The sequence below is a fragment of the Elephantulus edwardii genome, unplaced genomic scaffold, assembly GCF_000299155.1.
Source record: "Elephantulus edwardii isolate Elephantulus edwardi_28Jun2011 unplaced genomic scaffold, EleEdw1.0 scaffold00176, whole genome shotgun sequence".
Taxonomy (NCBI): domain Eukaryota; kingdom Metazoa; phylum Chordata; class Mammalia; order Macroscelidea; family Macroscelididae; genus Elephantulus; species Elephantulus edwardii.
This window is the reverse complement of record NW_006399926.1, coordinates 1,972,848-1,993,934: the sequence shown is the minus strand read 5'-3', so window position 1 is coordinate 1,993,934 and position 21,087 is coordinate 1,972,848. Positions and strand designations below refer to the sequence as shown.

Here is a 21,087-nt window from a genome sequence, read left to right as displayed (position 1 = left end):
AGTCAAGCACGACTCATAGCGACCCTATGAACAAAAGGCCTGAAGCCCCTCTACAACTATCAACATTTATCAAAGTTCATAGTTTCAAGAGGCATATAGTTTAGGAGGTCGATGCCACTCCTGCTTCCAAAAAGAGGGGTTTTTTGGCAGTATCTACCAAAGACTAGTATATACATATGTATCATATGCACAGCAATTCTGCTCTTAAGTTTATACCTAAAGGAAACACGTGCTTATGTCTAAAGATGTGTAGGATGTTTACAATGTTGTTTTTTGTCGTCGAGTCAGAACCATCCCACAGCTGCCCCTCCATTGGGTTTTCAGAAGCAGTAAATCACAGATTGCTTATCTTTCCCCTGCAAAGCACCTGGTAGATCTGAATTTCGGGCCTTAGAAATTGCAGTGCAGCTTCTTACCACTAGGCCACCAGAGCTGTTTTACTGTTGTTATAGGCCAGCTGGGTTTTCACAGGCAGTTTAATTGCATGGGAGGATGCTGCCTGTCTTTCTCCCATGGAACTGCATTACAGCTCCTTCCCACTAGGTCACCAGAGTTCCCTTCTTATAGCTAGCTACAATTATGGCTCTGAAGCTGAGCCAACTGCACCATCTCTTGACACTTCTAAACCTACTGCTACATGTCAATCCATCTCAACATCTTCCTCTCCTTCACTTGGTAGCTCCCTGCAACAAGCCCGAAGTTTGTGAGATGGAGCTTCAAAAATCTTCTCTCCAAGGAGCAGCCTGGTTTCACCCTCCAGGACAAATCTGTTTTTCCCCTTGGTAGTTCATGGTATGTTCAACACACTTTTCCAGGTCTTCTGTTACCCTTATTCTCTGTCCAGTTTGTAAGATGCACAGCAAGCAACTGAGACCATGACCTGCCATTAGTTACACCTGTGTCTCTAGACCAACATATTGCTCTTTAGCATTCTGGAGAGGTTCTTGAGAGTAGATTTCCCTAATGCAACTCATCAGAATGCAACTTTATAATGACCAAGTGGGGATCCGCACAACATTACTGTAAAATTATGGTACCATCTGGGTGCTATGGTTTGTGGATCTCCTGGCCCCTTCCACATTTGAAGTGGAAAATGGAAAACATTCAATTAGCCATGAATAAAAAAAAGTGGGTAAATAAATTTCAGTATAGAGTAGCTCTGCCATGAATAAAAAAAAGTGGGTAAATAAATTTCAGTATAGAGTAGCTCTGCGCTGTAACAAACTTGAAGGCAGCAGGTTTTATCTCAAAAGGGTGTTTTGATAGGTATCAAATGAGGTAACAAAACATCAGATCAATGTCTAGAAGAGTAAAAATTCAATAAACGTTTTGCCTAGTTGGACAGTGAATAGGGATAGAAAGAGAATTGATGACTTTCAGCTGTGGTGCTGGAGACGAGTGTTGCATATACCATGGACTGCTAGAACAAACAGGTTTGTCCTAGAGAAGGTGAAGCCAGAATGCTCCTTGGAGTAAAGGATTTGAAGCTTCATCTGACATACTTTGGACATGTTGCAAGGAGGGACTGGTCCTTGGAGAGGGACATTATGTTTGGGAGAGTGGAGAGACGGCGCAGGACAGGAAGACCCTCGACAAGATGGATCGATTCTGTGAGTGGAGTGCTGGGAATGAATGTGTTTGAGACAGCAAGGTTGGCACAGGATAGAACGGTGTTTAGGGTTCTTGTACATGGGGTCACTATGAGTCACAAACGACTCAATGGCACATAACATTACCAAATGGCTATAAACGCTTTATTTTTTAAACATTTTTATTTTATACTGGTTTACTTAGCAAAGTTCACTTGTTTTTCACACTGGATCTGTCACATCCTTTTTCTTTACCTACCCCTCCCTCCATCCATCAAATTGTGTGACCCTGTGATTAGGACACCACCCACCCCACCCCACCCCCGCAGACCTTCCTCCCCCTGCCTTGGATCCTCATACACATATTACTAGTTAATCTATTTCTACAATAATGGTCTTACACAGTATTTGTCCTTATGGAACTGAGTTAGCTCACTTAGCATAGTGCTCTCCAGTCCCTCCCAAGGTAGATAGTGCTTTACAAAATCATGGTGAATACTGCTATGAATATTGGTGTGCAAGTCTCCATTTGTGCCTCAGTTCTCATTTTCTCAGGGTATATTCCAAGAAGTGGAATAGATGGGTCATAGTGATCAGGTTTTTCAGGAAATGCTGAACTGCCTTTCAGAATGCATGTACCATTTCACAATCCCACCAACAGTGTATAAAAACTCCTCTCACCACATCCTCTCCAACAGTACTTGCTGTCTTATTAAAACTTTGCCACTAACTTGGGTGAAATGGTATCTCATTGTGGTTTTGATTTGCATCTCTTATTGCCAGTAACTTTGAGCATTTCTTCGTGTCTCTTGTCATCAGAATCTTCCTCTGTGAAAATTCTTTCCATGTCTTTTGAACATTTTGTAATTGCTATCAGTCTTTTTCTTTTGGAGACCCTGTAGAAGTCTGCAAACTTTTTATATGAAACCCTTGTTTCAAAAGGTATTGCCAAATGTTTTTTTCCCAGTCAAAAGGTTTTTTCACCCTGTTGGAAAATGTTTTTTGATGCGCACAGGGATTTAATCTTCAGAAGTTCCCATTCATCAATTTTATCCCTAAGATTGTACATTTCTGGCTGTTTTATATCCTTGTTGAGTATCAGTTGACCATACAGATGGGTCCATTTCTGGAAGTCTAAATATTTTATATACATAAAATCTTTCCAGAATCTATTTATTTCCCTTCATAAAGGTCAAATACAATGTTATTATCTAAACCAATAAGCTTTACTAAAAATTAAGCAAACTTCTATAGAAATGTTATTAGAAACTCAACTATACAACACACCAAATTAAAAAAAAAAAGACACTCTAAAAAATACTTTCATTTTGACATAAAAAAATTTCAGGTCTGAGTTTTCACACCAGCCCTTCCACTTTTCCTTTGCTCTCAACCTCCAGCTTTCTTATTCCTGGTTTACATCTCGCCTCTTAAAAGAAAAATCTAGTTTGAAGAATTTCACAGTCACACTAGGAATTAGCTCTCATTTCCTTTCTTTTCAAGAATTTTCTGATAAACCAGAGCTGTTATATTCCCTTTACCAGTGTCATCATCCAACATAAACGGACTAATGCTAAATTTCTTAAAAATAAATAAATAAATAAATAAATAAATAAATAAAAATCAAAGCTCCTGCAAGAAGCTGCACTGAAATCCCAGAAGCACATGTTTCAAATCCACCAGATGCTCTGCTGGAGAAGGAGGGACAATCTCCTCCTGTACCAGTCAGATCCGATTTGACAGTGCACACACACACACACACACACACAAAATCAAAGCTCCCTCGCTTGTTAAATTAATATACCAATCATGCTGAAATTCTTGGGTCTATATACAAAATTTTTTTCTGGTGAAGTCATCTTGTAATATCATTTTTCCTGAGTCTAAAAATTTGTCAATTTTAGTGTACTGAGGAAGAAAAAGAACACAGAAAGCAAGCAGAATATTTGTACATTTATTTATAATGAAATTATGATCTAAATATTTACAACATATAGGAAACGTGGACACATTTATACAAAGCCAGCCTGTATTCAAATGTGCAAAAATGACAGTTCAGTATCTCAAACTACTTCTGGTTCAGTAGACAAGCTCCTTCACTTTCACACATCAGTATTTGATACAAAAAGGTTTTTGGCAAAACTGTAATGCCAAGAGAAAAGACAAGTTGCAACTTCAGTCACCAAGTTCAACCATCCTTCTGGGGCAGCCAAATCTCTCTACTTCAGCTGCAACCATCTCTGAGAGAGAGAGAGACCACTGTTTCATTTCTGTGATGAGTTCCAACCAGCATTTGATCAAGAAGTTTTCACCGACCCAGCTGAAGACAAGGAGCTTAGAAGGGAAATGTTTTTAAAAAGCAATGGCTATCTGAAACAAGTGTGCCCGAAGGTGCCAGCTCTGGATCACGTTTATTGTTTGTTTTGTTTTTCATTTTTTTGTTTTTGTTTTTAAAAAAAGGCACAATGAGAAATATAATTTCATTTTGCTACCCAGGACCCAGCTATAATCAACTGTTTTAATTTAGTAAAATGGTGTTTTCTAAAGAAAAAAGAATAAAAAAATTAAATATGAATGAGGATCTCTCTCTTAGAATGAGATACTGAAAGGATGATCTTAAAACTATTTTCCCACTATTAAGTGTTAAGGCTTTGTTTATAACCAGTTACTTTCAAAACTGACTAGCAATAGTGGAACACAAATAAAACTTCCTATCAAAGTAGGGGTTGTTCATTTGGAAAAGGCTGGGTCTGGTCAGACAGGTACGGAATGACCTTGCTGGGACGCTCTGTTGTACAAGTATATTTCATCCACTTTAAAAAAAGGTTCAGAGACAAGTTTGTGATTCTAAGTAAATTTTAACAGATGCTATGCCACTGCAGAAATAAGAATGTTTTAAAAAGAACGGAGCCCCTTGAGGCAGGGTAAACGGCATCTCCAACTTCTGCAAAGGTCCAAGATGGTTCTCAGTACATGCCCCAAAGTCTTGTTAAATCAATACATGCATTATTGCTAAAAAGTTGTCACGGAGGGTGAACTTCTGGTCCACTGTTTCCTAGGGGGCCATCCAGAATGGCATCTGTTGTTTAGCTCGTGGTTGTGATGAAGGGTACTGATATCCCAAACTCCAGCCCTGTGGGAAACTACTTGCATTTTTATGACCTCCGTGTTCCTCCTCTTCATCAGATGAATCTGCAGCATATGCTACCAAACCAAAACCTTTCTCTGTAGTTTTCATCTTCTTGGCAGGATAATCTAGAAGAGAAAACACCCCAACCCATATCCCACAGAAAAAAAAAAAAAGAAAAAAAGAAAAATACCATAAAATCGTTAATAAAAAAAAAGTTAATTATAAGTGGTTAGTTGGACACCATTTTGAGGTCACAAGGTCAATGGTCACCGAAAAACGTTGATGATCACACGAAAAACAGCACCAGCATCAGCAAATGTGAATCCACCAGAACCATGTAAGAAAACAGAGAAAGAAAAAAAGAAACACAAAAAAAGAAAAAAAAAGAAAGAAAAAAAGAGGAAAGTTAGCAAGTGAGTCACTAGGGGCTGATATTCCACCTTTTAGAGTTAAAAGAAAAGAAGTTAAGAGAAAAAAATTTTCTTCTGTTCATTTTTATTATGACTGTAAGTGATAAATAAAAAGGATTGCCTGTACCTCTATGGTATTTAGAGTTCTGGGATACTGAGAGACAATATTTTTCTTTAACAGCCACAGGCTGCCCATCACCAACCATTAGAGTTGTGGCTTAGTTCCCAATAAAAAGAAAAAACAATTGACAGTAAGACTGTGTCAAACAATCTCCAAATAGTCTGATAAATATTAGCAACGAAATTCTGAAATGACCTACCAATTGCTATTGTTGCCTATAGTTTTAATGTTCCTGATAGTTCAACTAAAATGTAAATTGTCTGACTCTTTTCTAGCTAAATTTTTAGTTTTAAATAAAAGCCTGTGTAATTACATGCATCTATAGGGTGGCTTTTTAAAAAAAGTTATTAGCCGGCAAGTAATAGTTAAATTAAACACCTAAATGAGTATCAAACTGGAAAATAACAACTTAAGCCAGCCTTACTCAGTCACTCCCTGTTCCCCCAGCTACACCTTACTCACCATGGCTCCCGGTCAAGGTCCCAGAACCATTCCTTTCATCATTCTCTGGTTTTAGTCCAGTCACTGGAAAGGCTGGTGGAGGCATCAACTGCCTGTTGGAAAACACAAGGACAATATTATAGACAAATTAAATACATTTTAACTTATTGAGCAGATAAGAATGTTAACAATTAATTTCAACAGTTTCTAAGTGATCCTTCATGCTATTATAAAGCTTATAATGTATCAGGTCTTGCCTACTTAACACAGACCATGCCAAAAATGGCATTGTGGAAAGAAGTCAGTTCTTAATTATAAAAGCTAATACAATTATTTAAGAAAGGGAAAAAAAGCACTGGATAGGAGGCTGAACTTTTATTCAAGTATCTCCACCACATGACCCCAGGTAACAATAACAAAAATGGCCAAAATAAGCAAGGCCTGGCAGCACAGGATATTAAATGTTATACTGCTAGCCAAATAGTCATCCATTTAAATAGACTGGCTAGCCTGAAGGAGAAAGATGGGTGGGCTACTCATGTAAAAATTAACCCCCTCAGAAACCCAATAGAGGGTCCCTATGAGTTTGGACTGACTTGACAGTATCGGGTTGGGTTTTTTAGTAAATGTGAGCATAACAGTTTTTAAGACTAGGAAAGGTCCATTACTGCTTTCCACCATTGTATCCACAAGAGTTTGATTGAAATTTTCAGTAAGAACACTGAAGGCTGTGATAATGAGCATTACTGTCACTACTGGTGCAAATAACATTGACTGTATTAATTTACTTATGTTTCAATGAACTTACCTGTCCCTCTCTCGCTCTTTGCCTGAGGAACTTGCCGGCTTCGATCCTGCACCTTCAATCTCATTCTGACTGGAGAAGCCTGTACCTAAATTAGTCATATGAATGGGTCCATGCTATGAGCAGAAAAATACAGTGGCATTAGCAAATCTACAATCTGCTGTATTAGCTTTAGCTCCTTAATGTAACTGTCAAGCACCTCATCTTTCTTATAAATTGAAATAAATTAACCTGAACTACATAGCTCTCTGGGATCTGGAATATAATTGATAAAAACAGAAATGATTTTCTCATGGCCAAAGGCGCTGTCCTTCATTTTGTTAGGTATATTTTCAATTGACTAGCCTTAACTTAACCAGTCTGTATACACCTAATTAAAATAAAAAGTAGAAAATGCCTCAAAATGTGGCAAAAAAAATGCTTTAAAGAGATTTTACCAAAAAGCAATGGTGCAGCTTCTCTGTTAAAGAAAAAAAAAACCCGCACCAAACTATGTATTTTAATAATCTTTACAGCTCTGTATGTGGACATAATCATTCTACTTCTAGCAATCTTTTAGGGGGAAAGAAAAGATTGGTGAGTTAGGGGGGATAAAAGCATCCCTTTTTTTGAGGAGAGGGGGGGAAAAGGAACCCAAATTGAAAGTCAAGGTTTTAAATAAAACTACCATTAGTAGAATGGTAGCTTTTGTGCAAATCTTAAGGAAGAAAGATCCTCAACAGGCTTCAAGTCTGTTGTATAAACTCACCGGGAGGTGCAAGCATTCATCATCATTACTTGCTAACTCAAAGGTTGCAAGTTCAAGATTGCCCAAAGCTGTTTTGGAAGACATGCCTGGCACTCTACTTCACTGAAAACCCTAATAAGCATAGTTCTACTCTGACATGTTCAAGGTAGAACCAACTTAAGGCAAGTGGTCAACTTGTTGCATAAAGAAAGCTGCAGGAGACAATTCTACAGAACTTCCAAATATGGGAAAGGTTTCTCAATGTGGGCACAGTGACCAAATTAAACCTAGGGGAAATCCCACCGAAAGGTTTTTAAATTCATTGCTCCAATTGGCTAAAAACCCAATCTAAAGGGATTCCAGAAAGCAGAAATCCTAGTATTGTACTGGGCAGACTGTTGATACATATATAAACTGATCTATTTTTACAGGGAGCATACAGTTGGAGAATATGAGGAAAACAAGACAAGGTATTTTATTTAACCTGGTATCCAAGAAGTCCAGATTCTCGTTCATCTGGTAGCTCTTCTGTGAATCGCCTCTTCTGTGCCTGAGGTTGAGTTGGGAGTGGGGGCTGGGGCTGGGGCGGGGGACCAGCAGGCAAGGCAGTTTTGACAGGAGCAGCAGGAATAAAAGGACCACTCATCGGACTCTGGGACCAAAAAAAGGGAAGAAAAACTAGTGAGGATGCCATACCAATTAGGAAATAATAGTTACAGGGGAGCTCCGGTGGCCTAGTGGTAAGGAGCTGCAACTACAATCCCAGAGGCGCACGGTTCGAATCCACCAGATGCTCTGCCGGGGAAGGAGGGACAATCTCCTCCTGTACCAGTCAGATCTGATTTGACGGTACACGTACACAAAAATAAAATAAAAAAAGAAATAAAAATTAAAAAAAAAAAAAGGAAATAATAGTTACAATATACTTTAGTGCTCTATACACCTTATGACTCTTTTCTCTTTTGGTCTTTAATTTCCTTCATGTAACTTGGTCATAGTTTTTAGTGGTATGATCTAGCCGTTCTACTGTAGTTGTGTAAAGTCAAGTTGGAACAGACCTGTAGTGAACCCTCCAGAGGATTTTCAAAGGCAGTAAATCACATGGGAGGAGACTAACCATCTTTCTGCCAAGGAACAGCTGAGCGATTGAAATTGCATACCTTTGTGTTGGCAACACAGCTCCTTACTGTTAGGTCACCATAGCTCCCTAAGCCTTTCTACTAGGGGAACTAAAATTGACAATCTGTGTTATCGCTCTCAAGAAAAACTTGTAATGTTGTTTGGGGTATCAGGGCAAACATGCTGCAGCCTTTGCCTGGTTCAGGCAACATCAGCATCAATATTCAAAAGTTCTTATATCAACATGATTAGTTCTTTTTATTTCATAATTGCTAATCCATGTCATAATTGCTAAGCCAATGTCATCTGTCACTTCCATGATTATATTAAGGTGCTCTATCAAGAGCAAGTTTGAGACAATGACATTTAATAAAACATGAGCAAAAAACAATGTACAGTAGATTAAAAAAAAACTCCCAAAGGAAAAATCTACCGTTACTATTACCAACAAACATTTCTTAACGCTACCCTGAGATAACATGAGTACACTTTTCATGGACAAAATCCAAAAATGTGGATGTTGGTGTGATGTACTGTACTGTTGAGTCAGAACTGATGACCCATAGCTGACCTTCCAGCAGATTTTCAGAGGCAGTATCCTGCATGGAAGAGACTGCCCATCTTTCTCCTGCAGAGCAGCTGGTGAATCTGAACTGTATACCTTCAAGCTGACAGCACAGTACCTTACCAGTAGGCCATTAGAACTTCCTTTTTACTCATAACTAAATTCAAGTACTGGACAGGTTACATTATATATCATCAGTTAAAAAAATAAGCCATGATGCATCCTGGCAGTCTAAGATCCTCACTATTAGCCACTGTTTTATTACTTTCTAATTCCAAAGAAATGTAGCTCAAAGCATGGGAACTCTAACTCTGATTAAAAGTGAAATACACAGTATTTATTACTAGGAACTACAGAGAATTTAATTTAGTTCATAAACTCTTGTCTTTTATCTCAGTGTACAAAGCATGGGAACTCTAACTCTGATTAAAAGTGAAATATACAGTATTTATTACTAGGAACTACAGAGAATTTAATTTAGTTCATAAACTCTTGTCTTTTATCTCGGTGTACAGCCTCTGTCAGTGCTCACAGCCCATGGGAAAGGAGGCTGGGCCATGGTTTGAGGCTGCAGTTTATTCTGGCATGGGTACACTATGAAAGACCCACAGAGATGGTCCTGCCATAAATCCATTACCATGCTCATTTGTTTCTCCCCATCCAGGGAAATTAATTTTTCACTCTTTTCCTAAAATTCTAGTTTCTTCAGTAACTAAGAAATATACACTGCCATTTGTAATACTTAAGTATGGAAAGTTAGAACACCTGTACATAGTATGCTTCTTTCTCAAATCAAAACTAAGTTCCAATCAATCATTTAGGGGTTTGGTATAGGTTAGTTTTTTTTCTCATTTCTTAATACCACATTTAGTATTTTCCATGGTTACAGTCACATCACAGTGACAAAGTAAAATGACAGTAACCATATGCCTATAACACTTAAAATATTTACTATATATGGTCTTTCATAGATTTTGCCAAGCCCTGCCCTAAACTACTACTGGTAGCTAATCTTGTAAAATTAATGGCAAACTTTAGGATCATATACATACATGTATACACAGCTCTAAAGCATTTAGGTAGCTGGTAGTAGGGCCACAGGAAGAAGCCAGTAGAAAAATACAAGGCTCGTGGCATCACTAAAAACCCAAATCTACTTTTATCAAGTTGATTCTAAACCATGAGTACCCTCCATCAGGTTTTCAAAGGTACACATTTTTATAGGAGGAGAAGACTCATCTTTCTCCCTAGGAATAGCTGACAGATTTGAACCACAATCTTTTCGTTAGGAAAACAACATGTTACCCATGTATTAAACCACCAAGGCTCCTTATTTCACATTTCTGAGTAATAAATACCACCAGTTTTCTTCCCCATTCTCTTCTTTACCCCAGTTTAATGGTATCACGTTTCTATCGCAACATCCTACCTGTCCAGTGCTAACCGGAGGCTGCACTTGTGTTATCGGGTATTGTGTTGGCACAGGTGGGACTCCAGTAGGTAATGCTGGCAAGACTCCAGGTGCCAATGAAACAGCTGGTGGCACTATGCTTGGTACTCCATAGGGAGGTTGAACTGGCTGCTGAGGAGGGGGAACAACAGGGTAACCAGACTGATAGCCATTGGATGGATAATATGGTGGTTGAGGAGGGACACTACTTATAGCAGAGGGTTGTGTATAGCCTGAGGGGGAAGAAAAAAAGTGTTTAATCAGCTGCAGCAGAATGAGACATTTTAACTGAATATTAAACTTAATATCTAGGGAACAAATTACTAAGACATGACTTTCCAAAATTATCCCAAGTTGTACCCTGGCACAGTTAAGTTAGTCTGGCCTCAGTTATCACAGTTTATACATAAATGTAACTAGTAATTTCTAAAAGTTAAAGTAAACACTTCAAGATATACATACCTGGCAAAGGTACAGCAGTATTAATCTGATTCACAAATCTAGAATATTCGGCATGAACCTGAAAGAGAGGAGAAACAAAAAACAATATAGCACAGTTTCAATTCACTTTCTATTTAACAAGGGTCTGATCATAAAATTCTTGATGGGTACTGCTAGGTCAGCTCTGACTCACAGGACTCCATGAATTAAAGAATGAACTCCTGAACAAAAACACAAAAATTTACTAGAAATTTAAAATTCATAGGAAAATGTTTCATTCACATTTAAATGTGTTTAATATAACTTGTAACAGGCCTATCCATAAACAACTAGGCCAGGTTTAAAAATGAGTAGCACAGGTAATACCCTATCCCCCAAGTATGAATTCTTGAGTTCAAAACCAATCAGATCCACCAAACAAAAAAATTTCCAAGTTGTTATTATTATTATAACTGTTAGAATTCACTGGTTTACTTATTCAACATTTATTTAACAGGTGAGCATATCTATTTAGCAGCAGTGAATTTGACTATTAGATGCTAAAAACAGAAATAGGGTATGATTCTTTTGTTTCTCCCTTTCAGTTCTTCTTTATAATCATCCTATTATGTCTAAAAAGGAGCACTGGAGGCACAGTGTGTTAAGTGTTGCACTGCTAACCAAAAAGTCTGCAGGCTGAAAATAGCAGCTTCTCATTACAAGAAAAATGGGCAGTTTCCTTCCATATTTATCACCTAAGAAACCCAATACAGGGTCGTGACAAGTTCTCTAAAAAAACCAAGGGTTGGCAAAACAGGTCATTTGCTCAGAAACAAAGAAAACAGCCTCTCAGATAAAGAGCTAACTTGAAACATCAAATACAAGGTTGAAAAGTCAAGACTTAATCTTGACTTCCTTAATATGCTAATAGTTTCAGCCTAACTTTTGGTATTTATATAATAAAAAGGACAACCAAATAAGCAATTACCCCTAAGCACTGTTAAACAGTTTTAAGTTACTACAGCACTCCCCATTTTCGTTATCATAGGTGACATCAAGTCCATACAAGCTATGAACAAAACAATCAGAACTTTGCCTTATGATGAACCATCCTCACAATCTGACATGCTCAAGCCAACAGCTTGACATTTTATCAATCCACCTAATCTTAAGAATTTGGAATGCTCACCACAATTTAACCAGAATTGAAATAGATTTATATAAAATGACAACAGATTCTATACTATTGCTGACTTCAAAATTCCACACTGAAATATCTTCTGAATAAACTGCACAAGCAATTGAAATCCTGGCCAGGTGAGTGAGACAGCTGGAAAACGGCAGTAGTTCTCCTCAAAGAGACAAATACAACTCACTGTTTGCAAGAGATTCTCACAGAGCTTCTTGGCAGCAGCTAAGCCTTCTGGTTTGGGATGACTGCAAATAATAATTAAGAATTCAAAAGAGGGGAAAATAACATAGAACTCTGCCTACACTTTCATGCTACTTCATGTTTATTCACTGTAGTTCATACTGAAGTCTCTGAAAAACATGAAACGATCATCTAAGTACTTTCAGATATAACTAGATCATTCCACAAGTAACGGTAGTTCTTAATAGAAAAGACACTACAAAGTCATTAGATCCTAATTTTAAAAAAAAATTTGTTCTTTTCTGTGTGTACCGTTAAATTTGATCTGACTGGTACAGGAGGAGACTGCCCCTCCTTCTTCAGCAGAGCATCTGGTATCTGAACCACACACCTCTAGGATTGCAGTGCAGCTTCTTGTCACTAGGCCACCAGAGCTCCCCAGATCATAACATTTTTGAATTGCAACACATATAAAATTTCTTTTAGGCACATAACTGTTTATTTAACCAAGGACTTGAATAAAACACAAAGCCTTTATGAAAATCATTCAGAGAGAATTCTACGAATTCAACATTAATTATCAACTGAGTACTAATATTTAACCTAAATTTCCCATGTAACTAATAATTATGCCTATTTTGTCTTGGATCATCTGAATCATTTCCACTTGCACGAATATTTAGCTAAAAATAAGTGTTTTCAGTCCCATCCATATGCATACCTGATATAAATATACATAGGTTCAAAAGCTTCTCGACCAGATGCTGGCTCTATGCAGCCTGAACCTTTGCCCCGTAGAAAGACTTTGGCACCTGTTTCAATCTGAATGTGCTGCAGATAGGAACAGCCAGGACCTTCCACCTTCTCCTTGACGTTAAAAGTGGGCAGAGCATGTTCTAGACCAACAAATAATTTATCTTGAACATAATGCATCTGTAAGAATAATAGAACTTCAGATTATTAAAACTTTAAGTCTGTCTTCATTAGAAAATTGCTATATAAAGTACTTTAACTCTAAATCATTTTAATCACTTCCACAGTATGGACTTCCCCCATAATTTCTATCACGAACATATGAAATGATCAAGCAGCTTAATTTAAATGAAAACCATATATTCCACATCTTTACTTAAAATACAAATAAATACATTACTCAGGAAAAGATGCTGGAGAACATCAACATCCATTATTAAAGATTTCTACTTGTCCACACTGATACTAACACACTTATCAGTTAAAAAATCATGGCAAAGACAATTTCCTGTAAAAACAGAATAGAATGTTGGGCAGCACAGTCAGCCCTGTGATATTCTCTAATTAGGGCTGCTCTCACCAACCCTTTTTTCTAGGAGGATTGTATCAGCAGAGTCTTGCTTCATCAGATTCTGCCTTCTTAGTCCTCCAGTGGATCAAGTTCCCAAATACTAACTCAAATGACTAACTTGAAAACTGTATAGTGTTTATAACAACCGTCCCTCATCTTTAGAATGTCAGTATGAAAAGAGATTTGTCTCAGCTGTTCATTGTACCCTGGAAATGTAAACCTTAGCCTATTAGTGGAACAGTGGTAATTTTCTGATTAGAATTTCAAGAAATAACGCAGATGTTAATGATCCCTTCACAATACATACCCCTGATTGGAAAGGTTGTTTCTGGCTAACGGCTGGAGACAACTGAGCGATGGGTGCTGGCTGGTGATAGACAGTGACTGTTGCACCATTAAAAGTTGGGCTTGTCCCTGTGGCAGCTTTCACTACCCCATTGGTGATAATTTCTTTGATTCGGTTTACTGCTCCTAAGGAAAGAGAGAGACAATAAGATACTATACCAGAACACTGAATGAAGTAACTAGTGCCCAATGATAATAGAATGATGCTTAACATGTTGCCGCAAATGAGTTTCTAAGCATGATCATCAATTTAAAAAGTGTGCTGCAACGTATTAATTACTCAAGCAGTAACCCGTTTTATGAGGTAATCTCCAAGCTCTCATACAGATGTGTATGTATATATAATGCATACACAAGAGATAGAATAGCAACTAGAATTTGGTCCCTTGCTACACAGAACTCTGTATATTTATGAAAAGTGACACAAATAGTAAAAACATTACTTGTTGTTGTTGTTATGTGCCGTCGAGTCACCTGCGACTCATAGCGACCCTATGTACAACAGCCCTAAACTCCGCTCTGTCCTGTGCCAATCGCACTGTCTCTGACACTCCCATTCCAATTATCCCAGTCACTGAATCAATCCACCTCATAGAGGGCCTTCCTCTCCTGCGCCGTCCCTCCACCCTCCCAAGCATGATGTCCCTCTCTAAGGACCGGTCTCTCCTCACAACATGAAAAATATTAAAACATTACTTACTATCTACTAATTCCCGGGTCTGGCCTTGAACATGAAGATATAATGGACGATCTCTGTAAGAGAAGTAAAAAAATATTACAAACTGGCCATACTTGAAAGAGGAATAAAAGTTAAGAATTAGAGCTTAAAAAAAAAAAAAAGATTTAGAGCTTCAGTTGCACAACAATGAAAGACTCTTTTTAATGAAAAAAGAAAACTGGGGGATGGTTTGGGAGGAAAATGCGCAATGAATGAATGGAAATCCAAATTTTCTGCAAGCTTTCATTAAAAAGGAAAATAAAAGAACTAGAGCTTCAGGAAAAATTTTTCTAGTTTAACTGGACCAGATAGAGATCTGCTGGTTCTTACCAACAGCTCATTAATTAGTATCCTATCAACTGAGAGAATGCAAAGTTCAAGAACAGAATTTTTTTAAAATTAATTTTAATGAATGTTTATAGACTTTGGATTTTCATTCATTCATTGTTGCATTTTTCTCCCTGCCCACCCTCCCCCCCAGTTTGCTCTTCTCTTTGAAAAGTAAAAGAAAAATTCTTTCATTGGTGTACAATCTTCCCCCCCACCCCAGTACTCCACTATGTAGCCTTCATTCTGGACTCTTATCATGACCATAATATCCAATCATGTATAGTTTTTAAACAGTTCTCTCCCTCATCTGTTTCAATGCAGTATACATAATTTATCTTATCTTTCTTAGTCTCACCCCAACCCTGATGTCTATCCTGTTCTAGAACAGTGGCACTATGCAGTATTTTTCCTTTTGTGACTGAGATATTTCACTCAGTCCTCCAGAGTCACCCATTTTGAATAATATTTCATGAGTTCCTTGTTTTTCAATGTAATGCAGTATTCCACTGTGTGAATATATCAGAGCTTCTCTATCCATTTGTTTGTTGATTGGCACTTAGATTGTTTCCAACTCTTTGCTATTGTGAACAAAACCGCAATAAACATGGGTGTGCATATATCTGCCTGAGTGGTGGTTATGGTTTCTTTAGGGTATATTCCCAGTAGCTGATGGAATTGCTGGGTCAAATGGTATTTCTATTTGCAACTTTTTGAGAAAGCGTCACACAGCCTTCCATAGTGGTTGCACCATTTTACACTCCCACCAACAGTGAAAAGGGTTCCAGTTTCTCAGCAACCTCACCAGCATTTGATGTTTGCTGCTGTTAAATTTTGCTATTCTTACTGGGGTGAGACGATATCTCACAGTTGTCTTGATTTGCATTAAGAACAGAATTCTTTTTACAGAATGCCTAATCACTTATATACAGATAATAGTCTTGGCTTCACAAACTAATGAGGCACATTTTAAAGGCTCATGCAAACCAAGGAAACTCTTTAGAGTCTACATGTACATGTAGTCTAGATCCAGATTTTTATAATAACAACACAACAAGATCATGGCTAATAACTGTATGGTTAATTGAAAGTGGTAGGTTTAAAAAATATCTTTATATAAAAAAATCAAAATAACAACTGACTTATAGAAACATTAATTTTTTAATATTTGGCTTCAAAACACACCCTTACTTTGAAGTAGGACCAAAACTTCATTTAAGCCACTGTTAACAATGTTGCATTCCTCAAACACCTGTCCATTAAGAGTGGAGAGAAGCTCAAATATTAAATAATGAGGGGAAAAGTAAGTAAATTCTAAATTTTTTGAGAGATCATCTACAACCTAGGAGTCTGATAAAAGGACATTTAAAAAAACAAAAATAAAGGACAGTACAACAAATTTGATCCTCTATCAGGGAAAATGCTTACATAAGGGAAAACATGTTAATTTAAGTTCCTTCCAATAAAAACCCTATGATGTAAAAACCAAAAAAGAATTAAAAATAGCTGCCAACATTTCTCACACACATTTCAGATGCACAGAATTCTGCTTAGTTGTACCTCTATCAAACTATTAGCCAAATATTATTTATATATAGTCTCTAAGAAAGGAAAACGCAAAATTAATCTGAAACATATGCCCAATCTTTCCCCACAGTAAAAGGATAAGCATACGCACCCAGGTCCCACTTTGGCCTTCTCCTCAGTTGTCATGAACCTCCCTCGAGTTGACACTGCAGCCCCACTAAGTCTGCTGATCTAAAAAAGGACATGTACAACAAAATAAAAAACCCCAAAAGGAAATGTTTGTGGTAATGACGCGGTAATTAACTGGTTTCAACAGCACTTAGCAGAATGGCAATTTCCCATTCATTCCACCATTAAGATAGGTGCATTCTCCTAGAAAGGAAGTTTCAGTAAGTTCATAAAGAAGTTTCTTCAAAATTAAACTAAATCCAATTCTGTCTTTAGTAACAAACATTTGTCTCTTGTTTCTATCTATTGTTATGTATTGTTGTTATGTACTGTCAAGTGAGAAGTGACTCATAGCTGACCCTCCAGCAAGTTTTTAGAGGCAGTAAGTCCCACAAGAGACCGCCAATCTTTGTCTTTCAGAACAGCTGGTGGATTTGAACCATGTGTCTTTGAAATGATAGTGCAACTCTTTACCACTAAGCCACCAGACCTCCCTGTTTCTATTTAGAGGTCTGCTTTTCATGAAACACCCATCCATCACCAAATGAGTCCCAACTCCATACCTCGTCTTGAGTCTGTCCTCGAGTCAGCAAGTTCCTACACGTAAGAGGCACATCATTGATTTCTACTTCAGCTACTACCAGGTCATCTTTGCTTTTATTGCTAGTCAGGCCTTTGCCAGGGGTCTGAAGCTACCAAAAGAGAAAGAAATGAAATACTCTGGTTAGTATTTAAAACTCCAGCCTCTAAAATGAGTAGTACAGAGCCAAGTTCTAAAGCTTTACAGCTCAATTAACCGGCTGTATGTGTAGTAAGACACAGGGTAGAGTTCAATGCCTAATAATCTATACTACTCCAACCTGCTCATATAATAGCTGTTGCCTTTATGTCAAACCTAGTTACAGACATAGTCCAAATTCAACTAATCCAGTCCTCACAATGATCTCACGAACCTTCAAACATTAATTAACCCATTCATTACCCCTTATTATGGAAGAACAAAGAGAAGAGATAAAAAACCAGGGTAGATCATAGCCTGATTTGATTTCTCTCAAAACTACAAGCCCCTCGAGCACTGTATTAAAGAAATTTAACCATGAGATGGCTTTCCTCCACCTTGCCTGCTCTCTATCAATGCTTTAGCAAATCTGCTCAAGGAAAAAAGAACATATAATTTACTTTTTTGTACAAATTTTTAAAACAGGAAAGCAAATTAAATGCAGACTCAACGCCACCACCTTACCTTTTGTCTTGCTGCTTGTGAACCCATATAACCACCTTAAAAGTACCTAGAAGTTCTTTCCATTAGAGTTTTCTGTGATAATGTAAAGGCTGATGTAAATCTGAGCAGTCCAACACAGTTGCCTTTAGTTATATAAAGTCACATATGGCTACTCTGTTGAACAGTACAAGTATTATACCACTAAGATCCTTAAGAGAAACTAAGGGTCAGTGGATGCCAAGACCACATAAGCAGTAATTGGGGTTTCAGGTTTTCAAATTCAGGTCATCAGATTTTCTGTTGTTGACTTTATCACATTTAAAGATTACTTCTTAAGAGAAAAAAAAAGGTGATCTAAACTGTTAAAATTAAGAATCTTAATATTTAAAGAGCAAGCCCTACTTTTCAATGAGCTTTTCATTTTCCTGGCAGATCTTAGAAATGGCTAATTAACTCAAACAATCTTTGCAAACCATCAAAATATTTTCTCAAAATGATAATCATAATGGCACAGGCTGTCCTGAAACATACTGAACTTTTCTACTCTTGAGGTTTTGAAACAGCACAGCTGTCCAAGTGCCTGAAGTGCCTTGAAGTCAGATACCTACAGCCATGACTCACAGATTCTGGACTACTAATTCTAAATAACACTTGAGATTAATTTTCTAGATCTGTAAATTGGCGACAGTTTGAGCGAAAAAAGTGCAAAGCATACAAGTAACATAGCCTTAATTTATAATTATCATGATCCTGCAGGAGGAGTATTGTTGCACACTAAAACATGGAGAACTAAAGACTTTTAGCTCTGAAATTCAAATGATACCAAGGATTTTAAAAAATGACTCAATGTGAAATATATTAAACAATCCATATGTAAATGGTTTACCCATTTGGTTGAAGTTTAAATTGTACTTAAGTGGAGGATCAGCAAAAAAGAGTAAGACTCAATGAGATAGACTGAAGGGGGCTCAAATAGAATAACAACTATGAGTATGGCACAGGTCTGGGCAACAATTCATTCTGTTGTATACAGGATTTGCTATATATTGGAGCCAACTGTATAATACATAACAGTATAACACCTAACAATAACAGTGAAATTCACTACTGTAAAGTCAATTCCATTGAAGTGAGCAATCCTCCTCTGGGTTTCCAAGACTGCAAATCACAAAGAGAGAAAACGGATCCTTTTTCTCTTTTGGCCTCACTGGTGCATTTGACTGCAACACAACCAAATGGTGTGTATAATTACACCACCAAAGCTGTCATTAAGTAATCATCTAACGTTCTTATTGTTTTTAGGTACCATCAAGTCTGAACCAACTCATCGCTGACCTTCTAGCAGGTGTTCCCGAGTTGCAGTAGGTACACCTGAAGTGCATACCTTTGGGTTGGCAGCGCAGGTCCTTACTAGGAGACCATCAGAACATCCTAACTCTTCAAAGCAAGCTATTTGGTCGATAAAAATGTAATCAGCGAACTCAAAATCGCCTCAGGTAAACAAGTATGACAAAATGTCATCTGGTAAATTCCAAAACCAAATGATCTTTAAATTACTGTTGCATTGTTTCCCCTCTTCCATTAACACAAATCACTCTGACATTAAATGGTAACAAATAATTCCTAAGAGACTTGCAATTAGTCGCTACAAAATTCAAGTACCTTTTCAGCAGCGTTCTGAGTTGGTTTGAGCTTCCCTTTTGCCATGAGCATGGCATTGATCTTGGCAGCCACTGCAGCGGCAGCATCCAAGGCTCCCGAGGGAGCAGCTGCGGAGCCCCCAGGGCTCCCTCCACTGCTGGTGACCTCTGCGCCAGGGGCCGTCGGTGGAAGGAAGAGAAGGGGGGCTGGAGCTGGTTGGTCCCATTTGCTGCGGCGTCTATAAGAAAGTAAAGACAATGAGGGTTCCAAAGCTATCATTTACATTACTCTTTTTTAACTGCGATACTAACAGCTCATTTTTCATCTATCTTACTCCCTTTACCCCTCCGATCTTCTTCCAGGTCTAGAATTTCATCTTTCCTTAAACGGGAAATTAATGCTGTTATTTTCCCATTTCTTCAATTTTTTTAACACTACCCAGCATCCTTTCTCCTCTTTCACATATAACGGACTGGTCCCATAGATCTTCGTCTTCTCCTTCATCTTGATTTCCTCTCTCCAAAATCCCCCGCTCCGCTCACCACCAACCCTTTTCAGGAGGCCCAGGCCTGCTGACCATCTTGCTATCCAAAAGTCCGGCCCTCCAGTCCGTCCACTTCCCACTGAAACTCCACTCCATACCTACGCACGGCCCACCATCGGCCCACAGCCCTTCCCACCGCCCGTGTTCAGAGTCCCTGGTCCAAAAGGCCTCACCCTCCGGCTCCAGGATGCGTTGCGCTCCCCGCGGACATGGCGCCCGTCTCTGCTTAACCACCCGCCAACTACCCTACTACTATCTTCCCGTCATTTCCGCCCCTAATGACATTACGCAGAGCCTCTTCCGGTAATCTGGTGGAACGTTTCCGGCGGCGATGTCGATTCCGATTGGCTTCTCGGTGATTTAAAGGCATCTGGCGTTGTTTGAGACAAGGAGGGTGGGATCTTCCTGCTTGCGTTTAACCCTTGGAAAAGATGGCTGCTGTGGTTTATTTAAAGACAGAATCGGAGGGGAGGGAGTGGGCGAAGAATCCATCTTTGTTGTGGTCAAGGTGGTAGAACAGAAACAATACATCTAAGTCGGATTAAACAGGTTTCTGGTCTAAATACAGCTACGTTTATGTGACCAAAAGAAAGATCCTTCTCACGACTGTTATCCAGATTACACTTCAATTACCTATTTGTTAGGTGTCGTGGAGTGGTCTGAGTAACCCTATGTACACCAGATCCTGCGCAACCCTCACAGTCACTGTGCTTAAAGCCATTGTTGACAGTTACTGCGTTGAACTTCTTGAGGGTCTTCTTTGGCTAACCTGCCACTTTCCAAAGCATGATGTCCTTTTCCAGGGATATTCTTTCCTAATAACATGGCCAAAGCTTGTGACATAAAGTCTCACAGTCATTGCCTTTAGATTTATTTATTTATTGCTCTTTTTTTAAAAATTTTATTATTTTTTGTGTGAGTGTACCGTCAAATCAGATCTGACTGGTACAGGAGGAGATTGTCCCTCCTTTTCCCGGCAGAGCATCTGGTGGATTCGAACCGTGCACCTCTGGGATTGTAGTTGCACCTTCTTACCACTAGGCCACCAGAGCTCCCCAGATTTATTATTTATTTTGACCGTCCCTGGTATAATGAATATTTTTCTTCAGTACCACAGTTCAA

At 38.3% G+C, this 21,087-nt stretch overlaps 1 protein-coding gene across 1 annotated transcript; it reads right to left on the bottom strand.

The window, feature by feature from the left end:
• Nucleotides 1–4,644: 4,644 nt before the first annotated feature.
• Nucleotides 4,645–20,176, bottom strand: KIAA0907 (KIAA0907 ortholog). Its single transcript, XM_006895778.1, has 14 exons — nt 20,139–20,176; nt 19,443–19,659; nt 17,122–17,250; nt 16,542–16,621; nt 14,519–14,571; nt 13,781–13,944; nt 12,871–13,082; nt 12,154–12,214; nt 10,820–10,877; nt 10,337–10,590; nt 7,708–7,875; nt 6,500–6,612; nt 5,713–5,804; nt 4,645–4,844 (listed from the first exon to the last, which is right to left on the bottom strand). The coding sequence occupies exons 1-14, from the start codon at nt 20,174–20,176 to the stop codon at nt 4,645–4,647; spliced, it is 1,839 nt and encodes a 612-aa protein (XP_006895840.1).
• Between the last annotated feature and the right edge of the window lie 911 nt (nt 20,177–21,087).

What these genes read in the sequence shown, in the direction of transcription:
- KIAA0907 (XM_006895778.1), bottom strand. Translation starts at nt 20,176, where the DNA reads ATGTCCGCGGGGAGCGCAACGCATCCTGGAGCCGGAGG. An exon ending in GTGAGAATCTCTTGCAAACA is followed by an intron (nt 10,878 to 12,153) that starts GTGAGTTGTATT and finishes CCTCTCTTTCAG; the next exon opens with GTTCATGCCGAATATTCTAG. An exon ending in TACTGCTGTACCTTTGCCAG is followed by an intron (nt 10,591 to 10,819) that starts GTATGTATATCT and finishes CTTCCCCCTCAG; the next exon opens with GCTATACACAACCCTCTGCT.